Below are 19,360 nucleotides of genomic sequence, written 5' to 3' on the forward strand. Positions count from 1 at the left end.
TGGTTGGAGGATTCTGCATTTCCTGCTTATTTCCTTCTGTTTCTGTGCATCTTCCAACTGGGATTTCTGGAAATTGAAAACCTGGGAATTTTGGGGAAGTTACCAGAATTTTACAACCCTACCCATCACACACACACACACGTCTGAGCTGTGAGCTATTTTTCCTGTAACAGCAGGTCTTTGCTTCTCGCCCACCTTACGGTCCCAGCACGACGGCACCTCACACTAAAGTTCTCGCTCATGCTCACATTGTGTCTGCAGAGGTGTGAGTTACATAATTGAAAACCAATGTGTTTTTCTCCTCTGCGGTTCCTCTGACCTGCCCTCTCGCCTCCTCCCACCTCCCCCTTGCCTCACCCTCATCAGTCTTTTTGTGAGCCCCTCTGGGCAGAACTGCAGGGGGACGCTGGCCCAGAAAATAGGTCACACCTTGGTGGTCTTCTCACCTCGACAGTATCAGAAAAACACTCTCGACTTCCTCCGGAGAGGACTCAACACTTCCCCTGTGTGTCTGTCCGGCTGCTTCCCCTGGAACATACACACACAGTACACAAACACAGAATACAACACATAGAGAACACAGAACATATCACACACAACCCAACACAGAACACACACACATAACACAGAACATATCACACACAACCCAACACAGAACACACACACATAACACAGAACATATCACACACAACCCAACACAGAACACACACACATAACACAGAACACTTTCTGTTATGAAAAGATCAAGACCACATCTCTCTGGCTGACGAGCCGGCAGGGTAATTAGGAGATTGAATGTTCTCGTTAACAGTACGTTCCTGTCAGGATCATGTGGGCTGTTTGATTATGCAAAAGCATATTAGGGCCAGAGTGAAGAGTCAGGCTAGTCGTCAGGCCTAATGACATGCCATTCCTCTGTGTGAGATGGGGAGGGGAAGGGAGGGGAGGAGCAGCCATCTCTGGTGTCAGGCCCTGGGAAGGGACGAGTCTCTGTCAGCCAGAGATGGGTGTGTTCATTAGAGAGAGAGACTGCACTGTAATTACATCAATGCTCTAAAAGAGACATAGACACACTGACTCCACTTGTTGCTTTAATTGCACACTGTAATGATGCTGGTATTAGTTAAATTGTTCGAGCACTGCACCGGTATACTGAGTAAATCAGTGGAAGTCCTAATCGGTGTATTTGAACACCATTTTAACATATTAACAAATTGACTCGGAAAGTCACAGTAAAACAACAAATGCAAATTTTCTTGCAATGAGTATTGATTGGATATGAACATGACAGTGAGAAGGATAGTTTCCAACCCCCCACAAAATGTCAAGGCTCAATTTGAGTGTCTGAAAATATTTTGATACCTTCACTCATGCATTCAAGTGGCCAAAGCTGAATCATACACTAAAAAGAAAAGGTTCTTGGAGAACCCTTTAGGGGTTCTTCAAATTGAAACTGTGGGGGAAACCCTATAAGTTCAAAGAACCCCTTTTAGTGGGTCCTCCCTTTTGGGTTGATTCTTTAACTACTAACTTCTTTAACTACCCCCCTTTGTGTAAATGATATATATATATATATATATATATATATAGTTAGATATAGATATAGATATAGATATATATATTTTTTTATATATATATATAGAGATATAGATATATATATTTTTTTATATATATATATTTTTTTTTATAAATTAGCCAAAGAAATGAAAAGCATTTTTTGATTTGTTATTATTGGGTATTGTTTCTAGATTGATGAGGGGAAAAAAACAATATAATACATTTTAGAATAATGCTGCAACGTAACAAAATGTGGAAAAAGTCAAGTGGTCTGAATATAGACACAAAAAATGAGCAGTTCAGTCATCTGTATGCAATACAGCCAGCGTTCAGCATATTCTTATGGCCTACATATCTTTCCTCATTGTTGATTCATATCCATCGAATTGTGTCCATTTTCTGTTTTAGAAAGATTGGCATAATATGTAACGATAGATGGTATCATCATAAAACAATATACATTTAGATCATACAAGGGACAACCCTGACCTTAAACTGAGGAGATCTGCACATGTTTCAGTTAAGTGCCTGCACCTGCTGTCCTTTCAAATCCAAGTGTTTCAGTCGGGCAGTTAGGTTCCTGCAATGACCCCCACCAACTAAGGAGGTTCCTCAATGAACCCCACCTCCTATGGGGTTCTTGGAAGAACCTTTTGGGGACCATTTTCAGTGCCAAGAACCCTAAGATTCTTTGAAGAACTTTGCAGATCTTAGAAGAACCGTTGTTGAACCCCTCATTTTTAGAGTGTAGCAACTGGTCTATTCTGGGGCCAGAAGAAAATACAGGGGACACATTACAGAACCACATCTCCCAGAGAGCAATGCTTTAAAGCTCTAAAGAAGCTGGTCTGTCCCCAGAGTAAAGCCGTTGACATCCCCTCCACGACACCCAGCTGAGATAGTCTCCCCATGCTAAATGGAAATATGGCACAGAGAGCCTCCACCAAGTGGAGCTCGCTGGCTGCTGCTAACTCAGTTAAGAGGCATGCACAACTGGGCCTGATCGAAACGATAGTGAGCGTTTTAAGGCGCCCTAATTATTTAATTTGAGTAAATGATTGTGCCCCCTCCCCCCTGTCAGTTTATCGACAGTGTGACCGGCCCAGCACAGCGTGTGTGTGTGCTGATAATTAGGCGAGTGAAGGCTCAGCATGGAAGAGAGGACCTCCCGCCTACCCTAACCTCTCATAAGATACAGTGTGTGTGAGTGAGTGATTGCATATGTGTGTGTGCACATACATGCGTGTCTATCTATGTGTATGTGCTTATGCACGCATCTTCACAAGTGTACCTCGCTCTCCTCTCTCTCTCTGTATAAATGGGAAGGCTGTTTGTCTCTCTCTCTGTCTCTCCCTGTCTCTGTCTTTGTGTTTCTCTCTCTCTCTCTCTCTCCCTCTCTCTCTCTGTATAAATGGGAAGGCTGTTTGTCTCTCTCTCTCTGTATCTCCCTGTCTGTCTGTCTCTGTATAAATGGGAAGGCTGTTTGTCTCTCTGTGTCTCTCTCTCTCTCTCCCTCTCTCTCTCTGCATAAATGGGAAGGCTGTTTGTCTCTCTCTCTCTGTCTCTCCCTGTCTCTGTCTTTGTGTTTCTCTCTCTCTCTCTCTCTCTCTGCATAAATGGGAAGGCTGTTTGTCTCTCTCTCTGTCTCTCCCTGTCTCTGTCTTTGTGTCTCTCTCTCTCTCCCTCTCTCTCACTGTATAAATGGGAAGGCTGTTTGTCTCTCTCTCTGTCTCTCCCTGTCTCTGTCTTTGTGTCTCTCTCCCTCTCTCTCACTGTATAAATGGGAAGGCTGTTTGTCTCTCTCTCTGTCTCTCCCTGTCTCTGTCTTTGTGTCTCTCTCTCTCTCTCCCTCTCTCTGCATAAATGGGAAGGCTGTTTGTCTCTCTCTCTGTCTCTCCCTGTCTCTGTCTTTGTGTCTCTCTCTCTCTCCCTCTCTCTCACTGTATAAATGGGAAGGCTGTTTGTCTCTCTCTCTGTCTCTCCCTGTCTCTGTCTTTGTGTCTCTCTCTCCCTCTCTCTCTCTGTATAAATAGGAAGGCTGTTTGTCTCTCTCTCTGTGTCTCTCCCTGTCTGTCTCTGTCTCTCTCCCTGTCTCTGTATAAATGGGAAGGCTGTTTGTCTCTCTCTCTCTCTCCCTCTCTCTCTCTCTGTATAAATGGGAAGGCTGTTTGTCTCTCTCTCTCTGTGTGTCTCTCCTGTCTGTCTCTGTCTGTATAAATTGTTTGTCTCTCTCTCTCTCTCTCTCTCTCTCTGTATAAATGGGAAGGCTGTTTGTCTCTCTCTCTCTGTATCTCCCTGTCTCTGTCTTTGTGTTTCTCTCTCTCTCTCCCTCTCTCTCTCTGTATAAATGGGAAGGCTGTTTGTCTCTCTGTGTCTCTCTCTCTCTCTCCCTCTCTCTCTGTATAAATGGGAAGGCTGTTTGTCTCTCTCTCTGTCTCTCCCTGTCTCTGTCTTTGTGTCTCTCTCTCTCTCTCCTCTCTCTCTCTGTATAAATAGGAAGGCTGTTTGTCTCTCTCTGTGTCTCTCCCTGTCTCTGTCTTTGTCTCTCTCTCTCTCCCTCTCTCTCTCTGTATAAATGGGAAGGCTGTTTGTCTCTCTGTGTCTCTCTCTCTCTCTCTCTCCCTCTCTCTCTCTGTATAAATGGGAAGGCTGTTTGTCTCTCTCTCTCTCTGTGTCTCTCCCTGTCTGTCTCTGTCTTTGTCTCTCTCTCTCCCTCTCTCTCTGTATAAATGGGAAGGCTGTTTGTCTCTCTCTCTCTCTGTGTCTCTCCCTGTCTGTCTCTGTCTCTCTCTCCCCTCTCTCTCTGTATAAATGGGAAGGCTGTTTGTCTCTCTGTGTCTCTCTCTCTCTCTCCCTCTCTCTCTCTGCATAAATGGGAAGGCTGTTTGTCTCTCTCTGTATCTCCCTGTCTCTGTCTTTGTGTCTCTCTCTCTCTCTCTCTCTCTCTCTCTCTCTGCATAAATGGGAAGGCTGTTTGTCTCTCTCTCTCTGTATCTCCCTGTCTCTGTCTTTGTGTCTCTCTCTCTCTCTCTCTCCCTCTCTCTCTCTGCATAAATGGGAAGGCTGTTTGTCTCTCTCTCTGTCTCTCCCTGTCTCTGTCTTTGTGTCTCTCTCTCTCTCTCTCTCTCTCCCTCTCTCTGTATAAATGGGAAGGCTGTTTGTCTCTCTCTCTGTCTCTCCCTGTCTCTGTCTTTGTCTCTCTCTCTCTCTCTCCCTCTCTCTCTCTGTATAAATAGGAAGGCTGTTTGTCTCTCTCTCTCTCTGTGTCTCTCCCTGTCTGTCTCTGTCTCTCTCTCTCTCTCTCTCTCTCTCTCTCTGTATAAATGGGAAGGCTGTTTGTCTCTCTGTGTCTCTCTCACTCTTTCTCTCCCTCTCTCCATCTCTGTATTAATGGGAGGCTGTTTGTCTCTCTCACTCTTTCTCTCCCTCTCTCTATCTCTGTATTAATGGTAGGCTGTTTGTCTCTCTCTGTGTCTCTCTCTCACTCTTTCTCTCCCTCTCTCTCTCTGTATAAATGGGAGGCCGTTTGTCTCTCTCTGTGTCTCTCACTCTTTCTCTCCCTCTCTCTATCTCTGTATTAATGGGAAGGCTATGTATGTCAGATCCCAGAGCGTGTCGATAGAACACTAGAACACTGTGATGATCTCCTGCTGAGCAGCCTCTGGGTTCAACTAGCTTAGTCTGGGATGACAGTGAGTGACATGTTTCCTCTGTGTGCCCGCAGGTTTCCCGGCGACGGCGTACGGACCGGTGGCGGCAGCGGCGGTGGCAGCAGCGCGTGGCTCAGGTAGGGGGGCCCGAGGAAAAGGCGGCTATATGGCGTACCCGCAGAACACAGGGCCAGGTAAACTCTGCTCTGTCCATGTTCTGTGTGGCTGCTGCACCCTCCAGCTTCTCCCGCTCCTCTGCTTCTCCTTAGCACACCCATGGAGACATACTTTATGTAGTCCTCACACATTGGAGCCCTCAACACTTCTTCTCCAATCCTAACACGGTCTAAGAATGACTCGCCAAAGTATTTGGGTGTTTAGGACATAAAGTAGCTCAATCGATTTCGACCAAATTGGAAATGAGTGGCTGAATTCAACTTTTGTGTAGTTCTTCATTGGCGGTGTGATGCGATATGTCTGCCTTAGCCCTCGGTGACTAACACGGCTCCTCCAACCATAAAACCTGGAGACATCCACTCACTGTACACACACATAGCACTGATTGATTAGCTAACAATGTACACACACACACTTCTCCCTGTTTCTCACTCGTCATTGATTCACCAGTCAGCTACATTAACAGATCTGGCTCTGTCCTTCTCAATAACACTAAAGCAATCAATAGCACTGAATAACAACCTTGGTGTTTGAAATTGACAGGCAGCATCCAAGCTCTAGGGAAGACTGTTTTTCTTAATCGGACTCAGGTCATCTGTCTCTGAGTTCTAGAGTGCCTCCCGTTGGTGGAGCCTCTGCTATATGTGCTCGTGGTCCTGCAGTATGATCATGTGAATGTAAACCTCAAAGTCCTGATGAAAACTGTTTGGAAATATATCCTGACCCATCAATACACTCAGGCGCGTTCACCCACACACACACCCATTCTCTTCAGCGCAGGGAACACAGGAAGCCAATCAGATCTTATTTCTCTCCAATCAGGCCTCTACAAAACAAGCAGTCTGCCAGAGAATGAGGAGGTTTGAGATGCATGGGGCCCATCATGTACTGCTGTCAGATTGTAAAACACCTCTGGGTTGTCTGATAGGGGATGTATGAGGAGGAGGTGAGGACAGAGGTGTAGTGAGGTAATGACAGGGGATGTATGAGGAGGAGGTGAGGACAGAGGTGTAGTGAGGTAATGACAGGGGATGTATGAGGAGGAGGTGAGGACAGAGGTGTAGTGAGGTAATGACAGGGGATGTATGAGGAGGAGGTGAGGACAGAGGTGTAGTGAGGTAATGACAGGGGATGTATGAGGGGGAGGAGGTGAGGACAGAGGTGTAGTGAGGACAGGGGATGTATGAGGAGGAGGTGAGGACAGAGGTGTAGTGAGGTAATGACGGGGGATGTATGAGGGGGAGGTGAGGACAGGGGATGTATGAGGAGGAGGTGAGGACAGAGGTGTAGTGAGGTAATGACAGGGGATGTATGAGGAGGAGGTGAGGACAGAGGTGTAGTGAGGTAATGACAGGGGATGTATGAGGAGGAGGTGAGGACAGAGGTGTAGTGAGGTAATGACAGGGGATGTATGAGGAGGAGGAGGGGAGGACAGAGGGGTGTGAGGTAATGACAGGGGATGTATGAGGGAGGAGGTGAGGACAGAGGTGTAGTGAGGTACTGACAGGGGATGTATGAGGAGGAGGTGGTGAGGACAGAGGACAGAGGTGTAGGTGAGGACAGGGGTGTATGAGGAGGAGGTGAGGACAGAGTGAGGTAATGACAGGGGATGTATGAGGACAGGGGAGGTGAGGGGATGTATGAGGAGGAGGTGAGGACAGGGGATGTATGACAGGGGATGGAGGAGGTGAGGACAGAGGTGTAGTGAGGTGAGGACAGAATGACAGGGGATGTATGAGGGGAGGTGAGGACAGAGGTGTAGTGAGGTAATGACAGGGGATGTATGAGGAGGAGGTGAGGACAGAGGTGTAGTGAGGTAATGACAGGGGATGTATGAGGGGGAGGTGAGGACAGAGGTGGAGTGAGGTAATGACAGGGGATGTATGAGGGGGAGGTGAGGACAGGGGATGTATGAGGAGGAGGTGAGGACAGAGGTGTAGTGAGGTAATGACAGGGGATGTATGAGGAGGTGGTGAGGACAGGGGATGTATGAGGAGGAGGTGAGGACAGGGGATATATGAGGAGGAGGTGAGGACAGAGGTGTAGTGAGGTAATGACAGGGGATGTATGAGGGGGAGGTGAGTACAGAGGTGTAGTGTGGTAATGACAGGGGATGTATGAGGAGGAGGTGAGGACAGAGGTGTAGTGAAGTAAATTTTTTGACCTCACAGGTCTGCTGCAGACTAGGTAATGAGCCATAAGGGACTGTCTCACCTCTGAGGTTCCAGACACCTGCAGCCCCGTAGTTTACTGCACACATTTTACATTTACATTTGAGTCATTTAGCAGATGCTCTTATCCAGAGTGACTCACAGGAGCAACGAGGGGTAAGGGCCTTACTCAAGGGCACATTGACAGATTTTTCACCTCGTCAGCTTGGGGATTCGAACCAGCGATCTTTAGGTTACTGGCCCAACGCTCTTAACCACTATGTTTCCTTTCGCACGCATGCACACACACACACACATACACACACACACACACATACACACACACACACACACACACACACACACACACACACATGGTAGATAAACAGGGTTGGTTGCTGAGGAAGACGCAGCATGTTTAAACATGACCTTCGTCTCAGCTAATCTCCCGCCCGTCTCCTCTCCGAGCTGCAGCGCCGTGCTGTTCCGGGGTGGACGGGTGCATCTCATTACCGCCCCGCCGCGCTCCTATTTACCCATACGCTTAACATCCCACCAAGCGAGCCTTATACCCCTGCCTCTGTCTTCTCTTCGCCACGTGGCTGGCTGCTCACTGGCGTCCCTGCCTGCTCCGCAGAGAGCCAAGGGTAAGTGAAAGACAGTCCCCTATCCCCAACACGGGGCTGTGTCACCCTTTTCTCCTCTCTGGCTCTGACAGCCCACGGCTTAATGCCAGCGGACAGATGGACGCCGCGCTCACATGGCCTCCCTCTCCGTGACAGGGCAGTGCTGCTGATGACTGACGGGGTTTTTAACTCCTCCGTGAGGCCCTTTTATTTACTCTCTGACTAACGGAATCCCAAGGACTGGCCTCGCTATCACGCCATAACAACGTAGCCCTGAATGACAAGAGTGTAGTCACAATGTTACTCCATGCCTCCCTTCCCAGTGTTTGTCCTTCTGTGCGAATGTAATAGATGAGGAGCCTCTATTACGGAGGTCATCTGAGAACATATTAGAGGATGGACGTATCGAATAGGGTTGGCTGTTTGACTGTCACTGATGAATGAAACGCCCTGGAGAAGTTATTGCTTTGTTGGTTTATTACTGGGATATAATCCATAGAGTTGATCAGTGAGTAGACAAAAGCAGTTGTTATTGATGGATCCTCTGTGGCCCTGTCATTCCTATGGACAGAGTGCTCGATCATGAAATCTAGGGTCTGGTGCACTCTGACCTGACTTTATTAGGCTCCTGAACAATGGGATCAGCCATTACAGTGAGATGCTCGATCACTGGATCGCTCCTCTGATCCTCCAATAGAAGGAGGTCACTCATCGGAGTGCTGTCTTTTAGATTGGCTCGTTAGCTCGTCATCACTGGGGTCCTTATTGGAGGTGTGCAGGTGTGCTTTTCAACTTGTTGCTTTAGTTTCAAACAGTATTCTATGGGAGATTTCCACAGCCCCATAACTCTGCATTACAGAGAGGGCGACTGTAGCAGATTAACATGCTGCAATACCATACCTTTGAATGCAGAGTGGCAGGATTGTTTCTGTTGCATCAGCCCCATCATGCACCTCTCTCCTAGAACTGAGGAGCTGCGTGAATGTCATGTCAGCCTGGGGTTTAGGCCTTGTTGCCCTTCCCCTCTGATCTCCCCTCCTCCATCGCCTCGGTCCCACTCAACAGAGATATTTCTGCCTGCTCTGTCTCTCCTTCGGGCCCTTTCAGCTTCCTCCAGAGGAATGAGCTCTTATTATGTGCATCGGAAATGAGTGGGATGTTTCAGAGTCTCAGATGAGATGGCCGCTTCTTTTCTCAAGGCCTCCGCCTGTAAACCTGTATCGTGCATCGATCGCCATGGAATTTCTGCTGCCGAGCTCATTAGGGCCGAGGATGCTCTTTTGAGCTTTTATCTTCTTTTTTTATTTTTTCTTCTTTATGTTTTGCTTACTCTACCTCTTAACTGTTAACTGCTATCTCCCACTCTCTCTTTCCCTCTCTACTATTCTCTCTCTATCATTTGCTTCCCCAACCTCATCTCTCATCCTCACCCTTTCTCTCTCCCTGTCTCTCTCCCTGACTCTCTCCCTGTCTCTCTTTCTGTCTCTCTCCCTGACTCTCTCCCTGACTCTCTCCCTGTCTCTCTTTCTGTCTCTCTCCCTGACTCTCTCCCTGACTCTCTTTCTGTCTCTCTCCCTGACTTTCTCCCTGTCTCTCTTTCTGTCTCTCTCCCTGTCTCCCTCCCTGACTCTCTCCCTATCTCTCTTTCTGTCTCTCTCCCTGACTCTCTCCCTGTCTCTCCCTGTCTCTCTCCCTATCTCTCTCCCTGTCTCTCCCTCCCTGTCTCTCTCCCTGACTCTCTTTCTGTCTCTCTCCCTGTCTCTCTTTCTGTCTCTCTCCCTGACTCTCTCCCTGACTCTCCCTGTCTCTCTCCCTGACTCTCTCCCTGTCTCTGTCTCTCTCCCTGTCTCTCTCCCTGTCTCTGTCTCCTCCCTGACTCTCTCCCTGTCTCTCTCCTGACTCTCTTTCTGTCTCTCTCCCTCCTCTCCCTCTCTCCTGTCTCTCTCCCTGACTCTCTCTTCCCTGTCTCTCTCCCTGACTCTCTTTCTGTCTCTCTCCCTGTCTCTCTTTTTGTCTCTCTCCCTGACTCTCTCCCTGTCTCTCTCCCTGACTCTCTCTTTGTCTTTCTCGCTGACTCTCTCCCTGACTCTCTTCCTGTCTCTCTCCCTGACTCTCTCCCTGACTCTCCCTGTCTCTCTCCCTGTCTCTCTCCCTGTCTCTCTTTCTGTCTCTCTCCCTGTCTCTCTCTCTGTCTCTCTCCCTGTCTCTCTTTCTGTCTCTCTCCCTGACTCTCTCCCTGTCTCTCTTTCTGTCTCTCTCCCTGTCTCCCTCCCTGACTCTCTCCCTGTCTCTCTTTCTGTCTCTCTCCCTGACTCTCTCCCTGTCTCTCTCCCTGACTCTCTATCTGTCTATCACCCTTACTCTCTTTCTGTCTCTCTTCTGTCTATCTCCCTGACTCTCTCCCTGTCTCTCTCCCTGACTCTCTCTTTGTCTTTCTCGCTGACTCTCTCCCTGACTCTCTTTCTGTCTCTCTCCCTGACTCTCTCCCTGATTCTCTTTCTGACTCTCTCCCTGTCTCTCTCCCTGACTCTCTCCCTGTCTCTCTCCCTGTCTCTCTCACTGACTCTCTCCCTGTCTCTCTCCCTGTCTCTCTCCCTGACTCTCTTTCTGTCTCTCTCCCTGACTCTCTTTCTGTCTATCACCCTGTGTCTCTTTCTCTCTCTTTCTGTCTCTATCTGTCTACCACCCTGTCTCTCTCCCTGACTCTCTATCTGTCTATCACCCTGTCTCTCTCCCTGTCTCTCTTTCTGTCTATCTCCCTATCTCTCTTTCTGTCACTGTCCCTGACTCTCTTTCTGTCTCTCTTTCTGTCACTCTCCCTGACTCTTTCTGTCTCTCTCCCTGACTCTCTCCCTGACTCTCTTTCAGTCACTCTCCCTGACTCTATTTCTGTCTCTCTCACTGTCTCTTCTTTCACTCTCCCTGACTCTCTTTCTGTCTCTCTCCCTGACTCTCTGTCTCTGTCTCTCTCCCTGTCTCTTTCTGTCTCTCTCTGTCTCTCTTCCTGTCTCTCTCCCTGACTCTCTCTGACTCTCTCCCTGCTGTCTCTCTCCCTGACTCTCTTTCTGTCTCTCCCTTGACTCTCTCCCTCTGTCTCTCTCCCTGTCTCTCTCCCTCCTGACTCTCTCCCTGTCTCTCTCCCTGACTCTCTTTCTGTCTCTATCCCTGACTCTCTTTCTGTCTCTCTCCCTGACTCTCTTTCTCTCTCTCTCTGACTCTTTCTGTCTCTCTCCCTGTCTCTTTCTGTCTCTTTCCCTGACTCTTTTTCTGTCTCTCTTTCTGACTCTCTCCCTGTCTCTCTCCCTGACTCTCTCCCTGTCTCTCTTTCTGACTCTCTCCCTGTCTCTCTCCCTGACTCTCTCCCTGACTCTCTTTCAGTCACTCTCCCTGAATCTCTTTCTGTCTCTCTCCCTGTCTCTCTTTCTGTCTCTCTTTCTGTCACTCTCCCTGACTCTCTTTCTGTCTCTCTCCCTGACTCTTTTTCTGTCTCTCTCTCTGTCACTCTCCCTGACTCTCTTTCTGTCTCTCTCTCTGTCTCTCTTCCTGTCTCTCTCCCTGACTCTCTCCATGACTCTCTCCCTGCTGTCTCTCTCCCTGACTCTCTCCCTGCTGTCTCTCTCCCTGACTCTCTTCCCGCTGTCTCTCTCCCTGACTCTCTCCCTGCTGTCTCTCTCCCTGTCTCTCTCCCTCCTGACTCTCTCCCTGCTGACTCTCTCCCTGACTCTCTTTCTGTCTCTATCCCTGTCTCTCTTTCTGTCTCTCTCACTGTCTCTTTCTGTCTCTCTCTCTCTGTCTCTCTCCCTGTCTCTTTCTGTCTCTCTCCCTGACTCTTTTTCTGTCTCTCTTTCTGACTCTCTCCCTGTCTCTCTCCCTGACTCTCTCCCTGTCTCTCTTTCTGGCACTCTCCCTGACTCTCTTTCAGTCACTCTCCCTGACTCTCTTTCTGTCTCTCTCCCTGTCTCTCTTTCTGTCTCTCTTTCTGTCACTCTCCCTGACTCTTTCTGTCTCTCTCCCTGACTCTCTTTCAGTCACTCTCCCTGACTCTATTTCTGTCTCTCTCACTGACTCTCTCCCTGTCTCTCTTTCTGTCTCTCTTTCTGTCTCTCTCCCTGACTCTCTCCCTGTCTCTCTTTCTGTCACTCTCCCTGACTCTCTTTCTGTCTCTCTTTCTGTCTCTCTTTCTATCTCTCTTTCTGTCTCTCTCCCTGACTCTCTTTCTGTCTCTCTCCCTGACTCTCTCCCTGTCTCTCTCTGTCTCTCTCCCTGTCTCTCTTTCTGTCTCTCTCCCTGACTCTTTTTCTGTCTCTCTTTCTGACTCTCTACCTGTCTCTCTCCCTGAATTTCTGCCTGTCTCTCTTTCTGTCACTCTCCCTGACTCTCTTTCAGTCACTCTCCCTGAATCTATTTCTGTCTCTCTCACTAACTCTCTCCCTGTCTCTCTTTCTGTCTCTCTTTCTGTCACTCTCCCTGACTCTCTTTCTGTCTCTCTCCCTGACTCTCTTCCTGACTCTCTTTCAGTCTCTCTCACTGACTCTATTTCTGCCTCTCTCCCTGACTCTCTTTCTCTCTCTCTTTCTGACTCTCTCCCTGACTCTCTCCCTGTCTCTCTCCCTGACTCTCTTTCTGTCTCTCTCCCTGACTCTCTCCCTGTCTCTCTCTGTCTCGCTCCCTGTCTCTCTTTCTGTCTCTCTCCCTGTCTCTCTTTATGTCTCTCTCCCTGTCTCTCTTTCTATCTCTCTTTCTGTCTCTCTCCCTGACTCTCTTTCTGTCTCTCTCCCTGTCTCTCTCTCTATCTCTCTCCGTGTCTCTCTTTCTGTCTCTCTCCCTGACTCTCTTTCTGTCTCTCTCTCTGTCTCTCTCCCTGTCTCTCTTTCTGTCTCTCTCCCTGTCTCTCTTTCTGTCTCTTTCTCTCTGTCTCTTTTCCTGTCTCTCTTTCTGTCTCTCTCCCTCACTCTCTTTCAGTCTCTCTCCCTGACTCTCTTTCAGTCTCTCTCCCTGACTCTTTCTGTCTCTCTCCCTGACTCTCTTTCTGTCTCTGTCCCTGTCTCTCTCTCTGTCTGTCTCTCTCCCTGTCTCTCTTTCTGTCTCTCTCCCTGACTCTCTTTCTGTCTCTCTCCCTAACTATCTTTCTGTCTCTCTCCCTGACTCTCTTTCTGTTTATCACCCTGTCTCTCTTTCTGTCTCTCTTTCTGTCTCTCTCCCTGACTCTCTTTCTGTCTATCACCCTTTCTCTCTTTCTGTCACTCTCCCTGACTCTCTTTCTGTCTCTCTCCCTGACTCTTTTTCTGTCTCTCTCTCTGTCTCTCCCTGACTCTCTTTCTGTCTCTCTCTCTGTCTCTCTTCCTGTCTCTCTTTCTGTCTCTCTCCTGACTCTTTTTCTGTCCCTGCTGTCTCTCTCCCTGACTCTCTCCCTGCTGTCTCTCTCCTCTTCCTGTCTCTCTCCCTGACTCTCTCCATGACTCTTCCCGCTGTCTCTCTCCCTGACTCTCTCCCTGCTGTCTCTCTCCCTGTCTCTTCTGTCCCTCCCTGACTCTCTCCCCTGTCTCTCTCCCTGTCTCTCTCCCTCCTGACTCTCTCCCTGCTGACTCTCTTTCTGTCTCACTCCCTGTCTCTCTTTCTGTCTCTCTCACTGTCTCTCTTTCTGTCTCTCTCCCTGACTCTCTCCCTGTCTCTCTCCCTGACTCTCTCACTGTCTCTCTTTATGTCACTCTCCCTGACTCTCTTTCTGTCACTCTCCCTGTCTCTCGTTCTGTCTCTCTCCCTCTCTTTCTTTCTGTCTCTCTCCCTATCCCTCCACCTGTCCCCCCTCTCTCTACCTTTCCCTGTCAATATTTATCTCTCTGGCTACCTTTCCCTGTCTCGCTCTCTCTCTCTCTACCTTTTCCTGTTTTTCTCTCTCTCTCACACTACTTTTCCCTGTCTCACTCTCGGCCTTTCTCTCTCTCTCTCTCTCTCTCTTTACCTTTCCCTGTCTCACTCACCTCTCTCTCTCTACCTTTCCCTGTCCTCTCTCTCTCTACCATTTCCTGTTCTTCTCTCTCTCTCTACCTTTCCATTTTCTTCCCTCTCTACCTTTCCCTGTCCTCTCTCTCTCTCTCTCTCTACCTTTCCCTGTCCCCTCTCTCTACCTTTCCCTGTTCTTCTCTCAGGCTCTACCTTTTCCTGTCCTGCTCTCTCTCTACCATTCCCTGTTCTTCTCTCTCTACCTTTCCCTGTCCTCTCTCTCTCTCTACCATTCCCTGTTCTCCTCTCTCTACCTTTCCCTGTTCTCTCTCTCTCTACCATTCCCTGTTCTTCTCTCTCTCTACCTTTCCCTTTCCTTCTCTCTCTACCTTTCCCTGTCCTCTCTCTCTCTACCATTCCCTGTTCTCTCTCTCTCCACCATTCCCTGTTCTTCCCTCTCTCTCTACCTTTCCCTGTCCTCTCTCTCTCTCTACCATTCCCTGTCCTTCTCTCTCTCTACCTTTTCCTGTCCTGCTCTCTCTCTCTCTACCTTTCCCCGTTCTTCCCTCTCTCTCTACATTTCCCCATCCTCTCTCTCTCTCTACCATTCCCTGTCCTTCTCTCTACCTTTCCCTGTTCTTCCCTCTCTCTCTACCTTTCCCTGTCCTGCTCTCTCTCGCTCTACCTTTCCCTGTTCTCTCTCTCTCTACCATTCCCTGTCATGCTCTCGCTCTCTCTACCTTTCCCTGTCCTGCTCTCTCTCTCTCTACCATTCCCTGTTCTTCTCTCTCTCTCTACCTTTTCCCTGTCCTGCCCTCTCACCTTCCCCTTTCCCTGTTCTTCTCTCTCTCTCTCTACCTTTCCCTGTCCTTCTCTCTCTCTCTACCTTTCCCTGTCCTCTCTCTACCTTTCCCTGTCCTGCTCTCTCTCTCTACCTTTCCCTGTCCTGCTCTCGCTCTCTCTACCATTCCCTGTTCTCTCTCTCTACCTTTCCCTGTCCTCTCTCTCTCTACCATTCCCTGTTCTTCTATCTCTCTCTCTCTCTCTACCTTTCCCTGTTCTTCTCTCTCTCTACCTTTCCCTGTCCTGCTCTCTCTCTCTACCTTTCCCTGTCCTTCTCTCTCTCTCTACCTTTCCCTGTTCTTCTCTCTCTCTCCCTTTCCCTGTCCTGCTCTCTCTCTCTACCTTTCCCTGTCCTCTCTCTCTCTCTACCTTTCCCTGTTCTTCTCTCTCTCTCTACCTTTCCCTGTCCTGCTCTCTCTCTCTACCTTTCCCTGTCCTTCTCTCTCTCTCTACCTTTCCCTGTCCTCTCTCTACCTTTCCCTGTCCTCTCTCTACATTTTCCTGTCCTGCTCTCGCTCTCTCTACCATTCCCTGTTCTTCTCTCTCTCTACCTTTCCCTGTCCTCTCTCTCTCTACTATTCCCTGTTCTTCTCTCTCTCTACCTTTCCCTGTCCTCTCTCTCTCTGCCTTTCCCTGTCCTTCTCTCTCTCTCTACCTTTTCCCATCCTCTCTCTCTATACCATTCCCTGTTCTTCTCTCTCTCTACCTTTCCCTGTCATTCTCTCTCTACATTTCCCTGTCCTCTCTCTTTCTACCATTCCCTGTTCTTCTCTCTCTCTCTACCTTTCCCTATTATTCCCTCTTTCCCTCTCTCTCTCTCTACCTTTCCCTGTCCTCTCTCTACCTTTCCCTGTTATTCTCTCTCGCTCTACCTTTTCCTGTCCTGCTTTCTCTCTACCATTCCCTGTTCTTCTCTCTCTACCTTTCCCTGTTCTTCTCTCTCTCTCTACCATTCCCTGTTCTCCTCTCTCTACCGTTTCCCTGTTCTCCCTCTCTCTCTATCATTCCCTGTCCTTCTCTCTCTCTACCTTTCCCTGTCCTGCTCTCTCTCTCTATCATTCCCTGTCCTTCTCTCTCTCTACCTTTCCCTGTCCTGCTCTCTCTCTCTACCTTTCCCTGTTCTTCCCTCTCTCTACATTTCCCTGTCCTCTCTATCTCTCTCTACCTTTCCATGTTCCTCTCTCTCTCTCTCTACCTTTCCCTGTTCTTCTCTCTCTCTCTTTACCATTCCCTGTCCTTTTCTCTCTCTACCATTCCCTGTCATCCACTCTCTCTCTCTACCATTCCCTGTTCTTCTCTCTCTCTACCTTTCCCTGTCCTGCTCTCTCTCTCTCTCTCTCTCTCTCTCTACCTTTCCCTGTCATTCTCTCACCCCTCTTTTCTCTTCTCTGTCTGCCACACCCTCCTTCCCTTGTGAGTAAGTGGTTGTCAGTAAGACTCAGTGGGAGCGGATCAGTCTCGTCAGCTGAAGAGACTCATTACATGTCTGGTTCTCCTGGCCAACAGTCCCTTGGTACACAATAAGTGCATTGTGTTGAAGGTTAACGTGGCTTTAGTTCCCTCCAATATTATTTCTGGAATAAGCACATCTCTCAGGGCCTTTTCTATGGCCAATCAATATTGTCTTTAGGCCCCCAGTGACCTGTGAAACACTGAGGATATGCTTTAATGTGACCTTTCCCACTGCACAGTGCACAGTATAATGCTTTGGTAGTCATATTTCTATGCCTGAAATGGACCCCATACTGTATAATAGTGCTATTAAGCAGCACCTGCTAGTGTAACATGTTGTTTTCAGAGGGAATTAAACAGTGAAATAGGTTTAGGGATGTGTTGTTTTCAACATACACAATTTACACTCTGCAACATTGTTTTTGAAAGAAAGGCACATTTTCCGTCCATTAAAATAACATCAACTTGATCAGAAATACAGTGTAGACATTGTTAATGTTGTAAATGACTATTGCAGCTGGAATATCTACATAGGCGTACAGAGGCCCATTATCAGCACCCATCACTCCTGTGTTCCAGTGGTACGTTGTGTTAGCTAATCCAAGTTTATCATTTGAAAAGACTAATTGATCATTAGAAAACCCTTTTGCAATTATGTTAGCACAGCTGACAACTGTTGTCTGATTAAAAAAGCAATAAAACTGGCTTTCTTTAGAGTATTTGATTATCTGGTGCATCAGCATTTGTGGGGTTGATTACAGGCTCAAAATGGCCAGAAACAAACAACAGCTCTTCTGAAACTCATCGGTCTATTCTTGTTCTGAGAAATGAAGGCTATTCCATGCAAGAAATTGCCAAGAAACTGAAGATCTCGTACAACGCTGTTTACTACTCCCTTCACAGAACAGCGCAAACTGGCTCTAACCAGAATAGAAAGAGGAGTGGGAGGCCCCGGTGCACAACTGAGCAAGAGGACAAGTACATTAGAGTGTCTAGTTTGAGAAACAGACGCCTCATAAGTCCTCAACTGGTAGTTTCATTAAATGGTACCCACAAAACACCAGTCTCAACGTCAATAGTGAAGAGGCGACTCCGGGATGCTGGCAGTTTTCAGCTGTGGTAACATAATTGCAAAAGGCTTTTCTAATGATTAATTCGTCTTTTCAAATGATAAACTTGGATTAGCTAACACAATGTGCCATTGGAACACAGGAGTGATGGTTGCTGATAATCGGCCTCTGCACGCCTATGTAGATATTTCATATAAAATCTGCTGTTTCCAGCTGCAATAGTCATTTACAACATTTTTTTATTTCACCTTTATTTAACCAGGTAGGCAAGTTGAGAACAAGTTCTCATTTACAATTGCGACCTGGCCAAGATAAAGCAAAGCAGTTCGACACATACAACGACACAGAGTTACACATGGAGCAAAACAAACATACAGTCAATAATACAGTATAAACAAGTCTATATACGATGTGAACAAATGAGGTGAGATAAGGGAGGTAAAGGCAAAAAAAGGCCATGGTGGCAAAGTAAATATAGCAAGTAAAACACTGGAATGGTAGATTTGCAATGGAAGAATGTGCAAAGTAGAAATAAAAATAATGGGGTGCAAAGGAGCAAAATTAATTAATTAAATACAGTAGGGAAAGAGGTAGTTGTTTGGGCTAAAATATAGGTGGGCTATGTACAGGTGCAGTAATCTGTCAGCTGCTCTGACAGTTGGTGCTTAAAGCTAGTGAGGGAGATAAGTGTTTCCAGTTTCAGTGCTTTTTGTAGTTCGTTCCAGTCATTGGCAGCAGAGAACTGGAAGGAGAGGCGGCCTAAGAAAGAATTGGTTTTGGGGGTGACTAGAGAGATATACCTGCTGGAGCGTGTGCTACAGGTGGGAGATGCTATGGTGACCAGCGAGCTGAGATAAGGGGGGACTTTACCTAACAGGGTCTTGTAGATGACATGGAGCCAGTGGGTTTGGCGACGAGTATGAAGCGAGGGCCAGCCAACGAGAGCGTACAGGTCGCAATGGTGGGTAGTATATGGGGCTTTGGTGACAAAACAGATTGCACTGTGATAGACTGCATCCAATTTGTTGAGTAGGGTATTGGAGGCTATTTTGTAAATGACGTCGCCAAAGTCGAGGATTGGTCGGATGGTCAGTTTTACAAGGGTATGTTTGGCAGCATGAGTGAAGGATGCTTTGTTGCGAAATAGGAAGCCAATTCTAGATTTAACTTTGGATTGGAGATATTTGATATGGGTCTGGAAGGAGAGTTTACAGTCTAACCAGACACCTAAGTATTTGTAGTTGTCCACGTATTCTAAATCAGAGCCGTCCAGAGTAGTGATGTTGGACAGGCGGGTAGGAGCGGGTAGCGATCGGTTGAAGAGCATGCATTTAGTTTTACTTGTATTTAAGAGCAATTGGAGGCCACGGAAGGAGAGTTGTATGGCATTGAAGCTTGCCTGGAGGGTTGTCAACACAGTGTCCAAAGAAGGGCCAGAAGTATACAGAATGGTGTCGGCTGCATAGAGGTGGATCAGAGACTCACCAGCAGCAAGAGCGACCTCATTGATGTATACAGAGAAGAGAGTCGGTCCAAGAATTGAACCCTGTGGCACCCCCATAGAGACTGCCAGAGGTCCGGACAGCAGACCCTCCGATTTGACACACTGAACTCTATCAGAGAAGTAGTTGACAATTAACAATATCTACAATGTATTTCTGATCAATTTGATGTTATTTTAATGGGGAAAAATGTGCTTTTCTTTCAAAAACAAGGACATTTCTAAGTGACCCCAAACTTTTGAACGATAGTGTACATCTGTGATGATGTATCATTGACATAGATACAGTTGAAGTTTACATACACCTTAGCCAAATACATTTAAACTCAGTTTTTCACAATTCCTGACATTTAATCCTAGTTAAAATGTTCTGTCTTAGATCAGTTAGGAT

The 19,360-nt window shown here is 47.7% G+C and overlaps 1 protein-coding gene across 12 annotated transcripts in view; it reads left to right on the forward strand.

Annotated features, from left to right (window-relative positions):
• The window catches only part of LOC135548393 (RNA-binding protein Musashi homolog 2), a 399,534-nt gene that overhangs the window by 355,120 nt on the left and 25,054 nt on the right, over positions 1-19,360 (forward strand). For 8 of the 12 annotated variants that reach the window (XR_010456818.1, XR_010456817.1, XR_010456819.1 and 5 more), the window contains exon 11: positions 5,282-5,401. Coding sequence is in view for 9 of the 12 variants with exons in the window: in XM_064977945.1 (XP_064834017.1) it covers positions 5,282-5,401 (120 nt within the window). In the remaining 3 variants the exon portion in view is untranslated. The remainder of the gene's footprint in view (positions 1-5,281; positions 5,402-19,360) is intronic. The other 4 variants (XM_064977950.1, XM_064977953.1, XM_064977951.1 and 1 more) reach the window with 1 other exon arrangement.

This window comes from Oncorhynchus masou, chromosome 11 (assembly GCF_036934945.1).
Source record: "Oncorhynchus masou masou isolate Uvic2021 chromosome 11, UVic_Omas_1.1, whole genome shotgun sequence".
Classification (NCBI taxonomy): domain Eukaryota; kingdom Metazoa; phylum Chordata; class Actinopteri; order Salmoniformes; family Salmonidae; genus Oncorhynchus; species Oncorhynchus masou.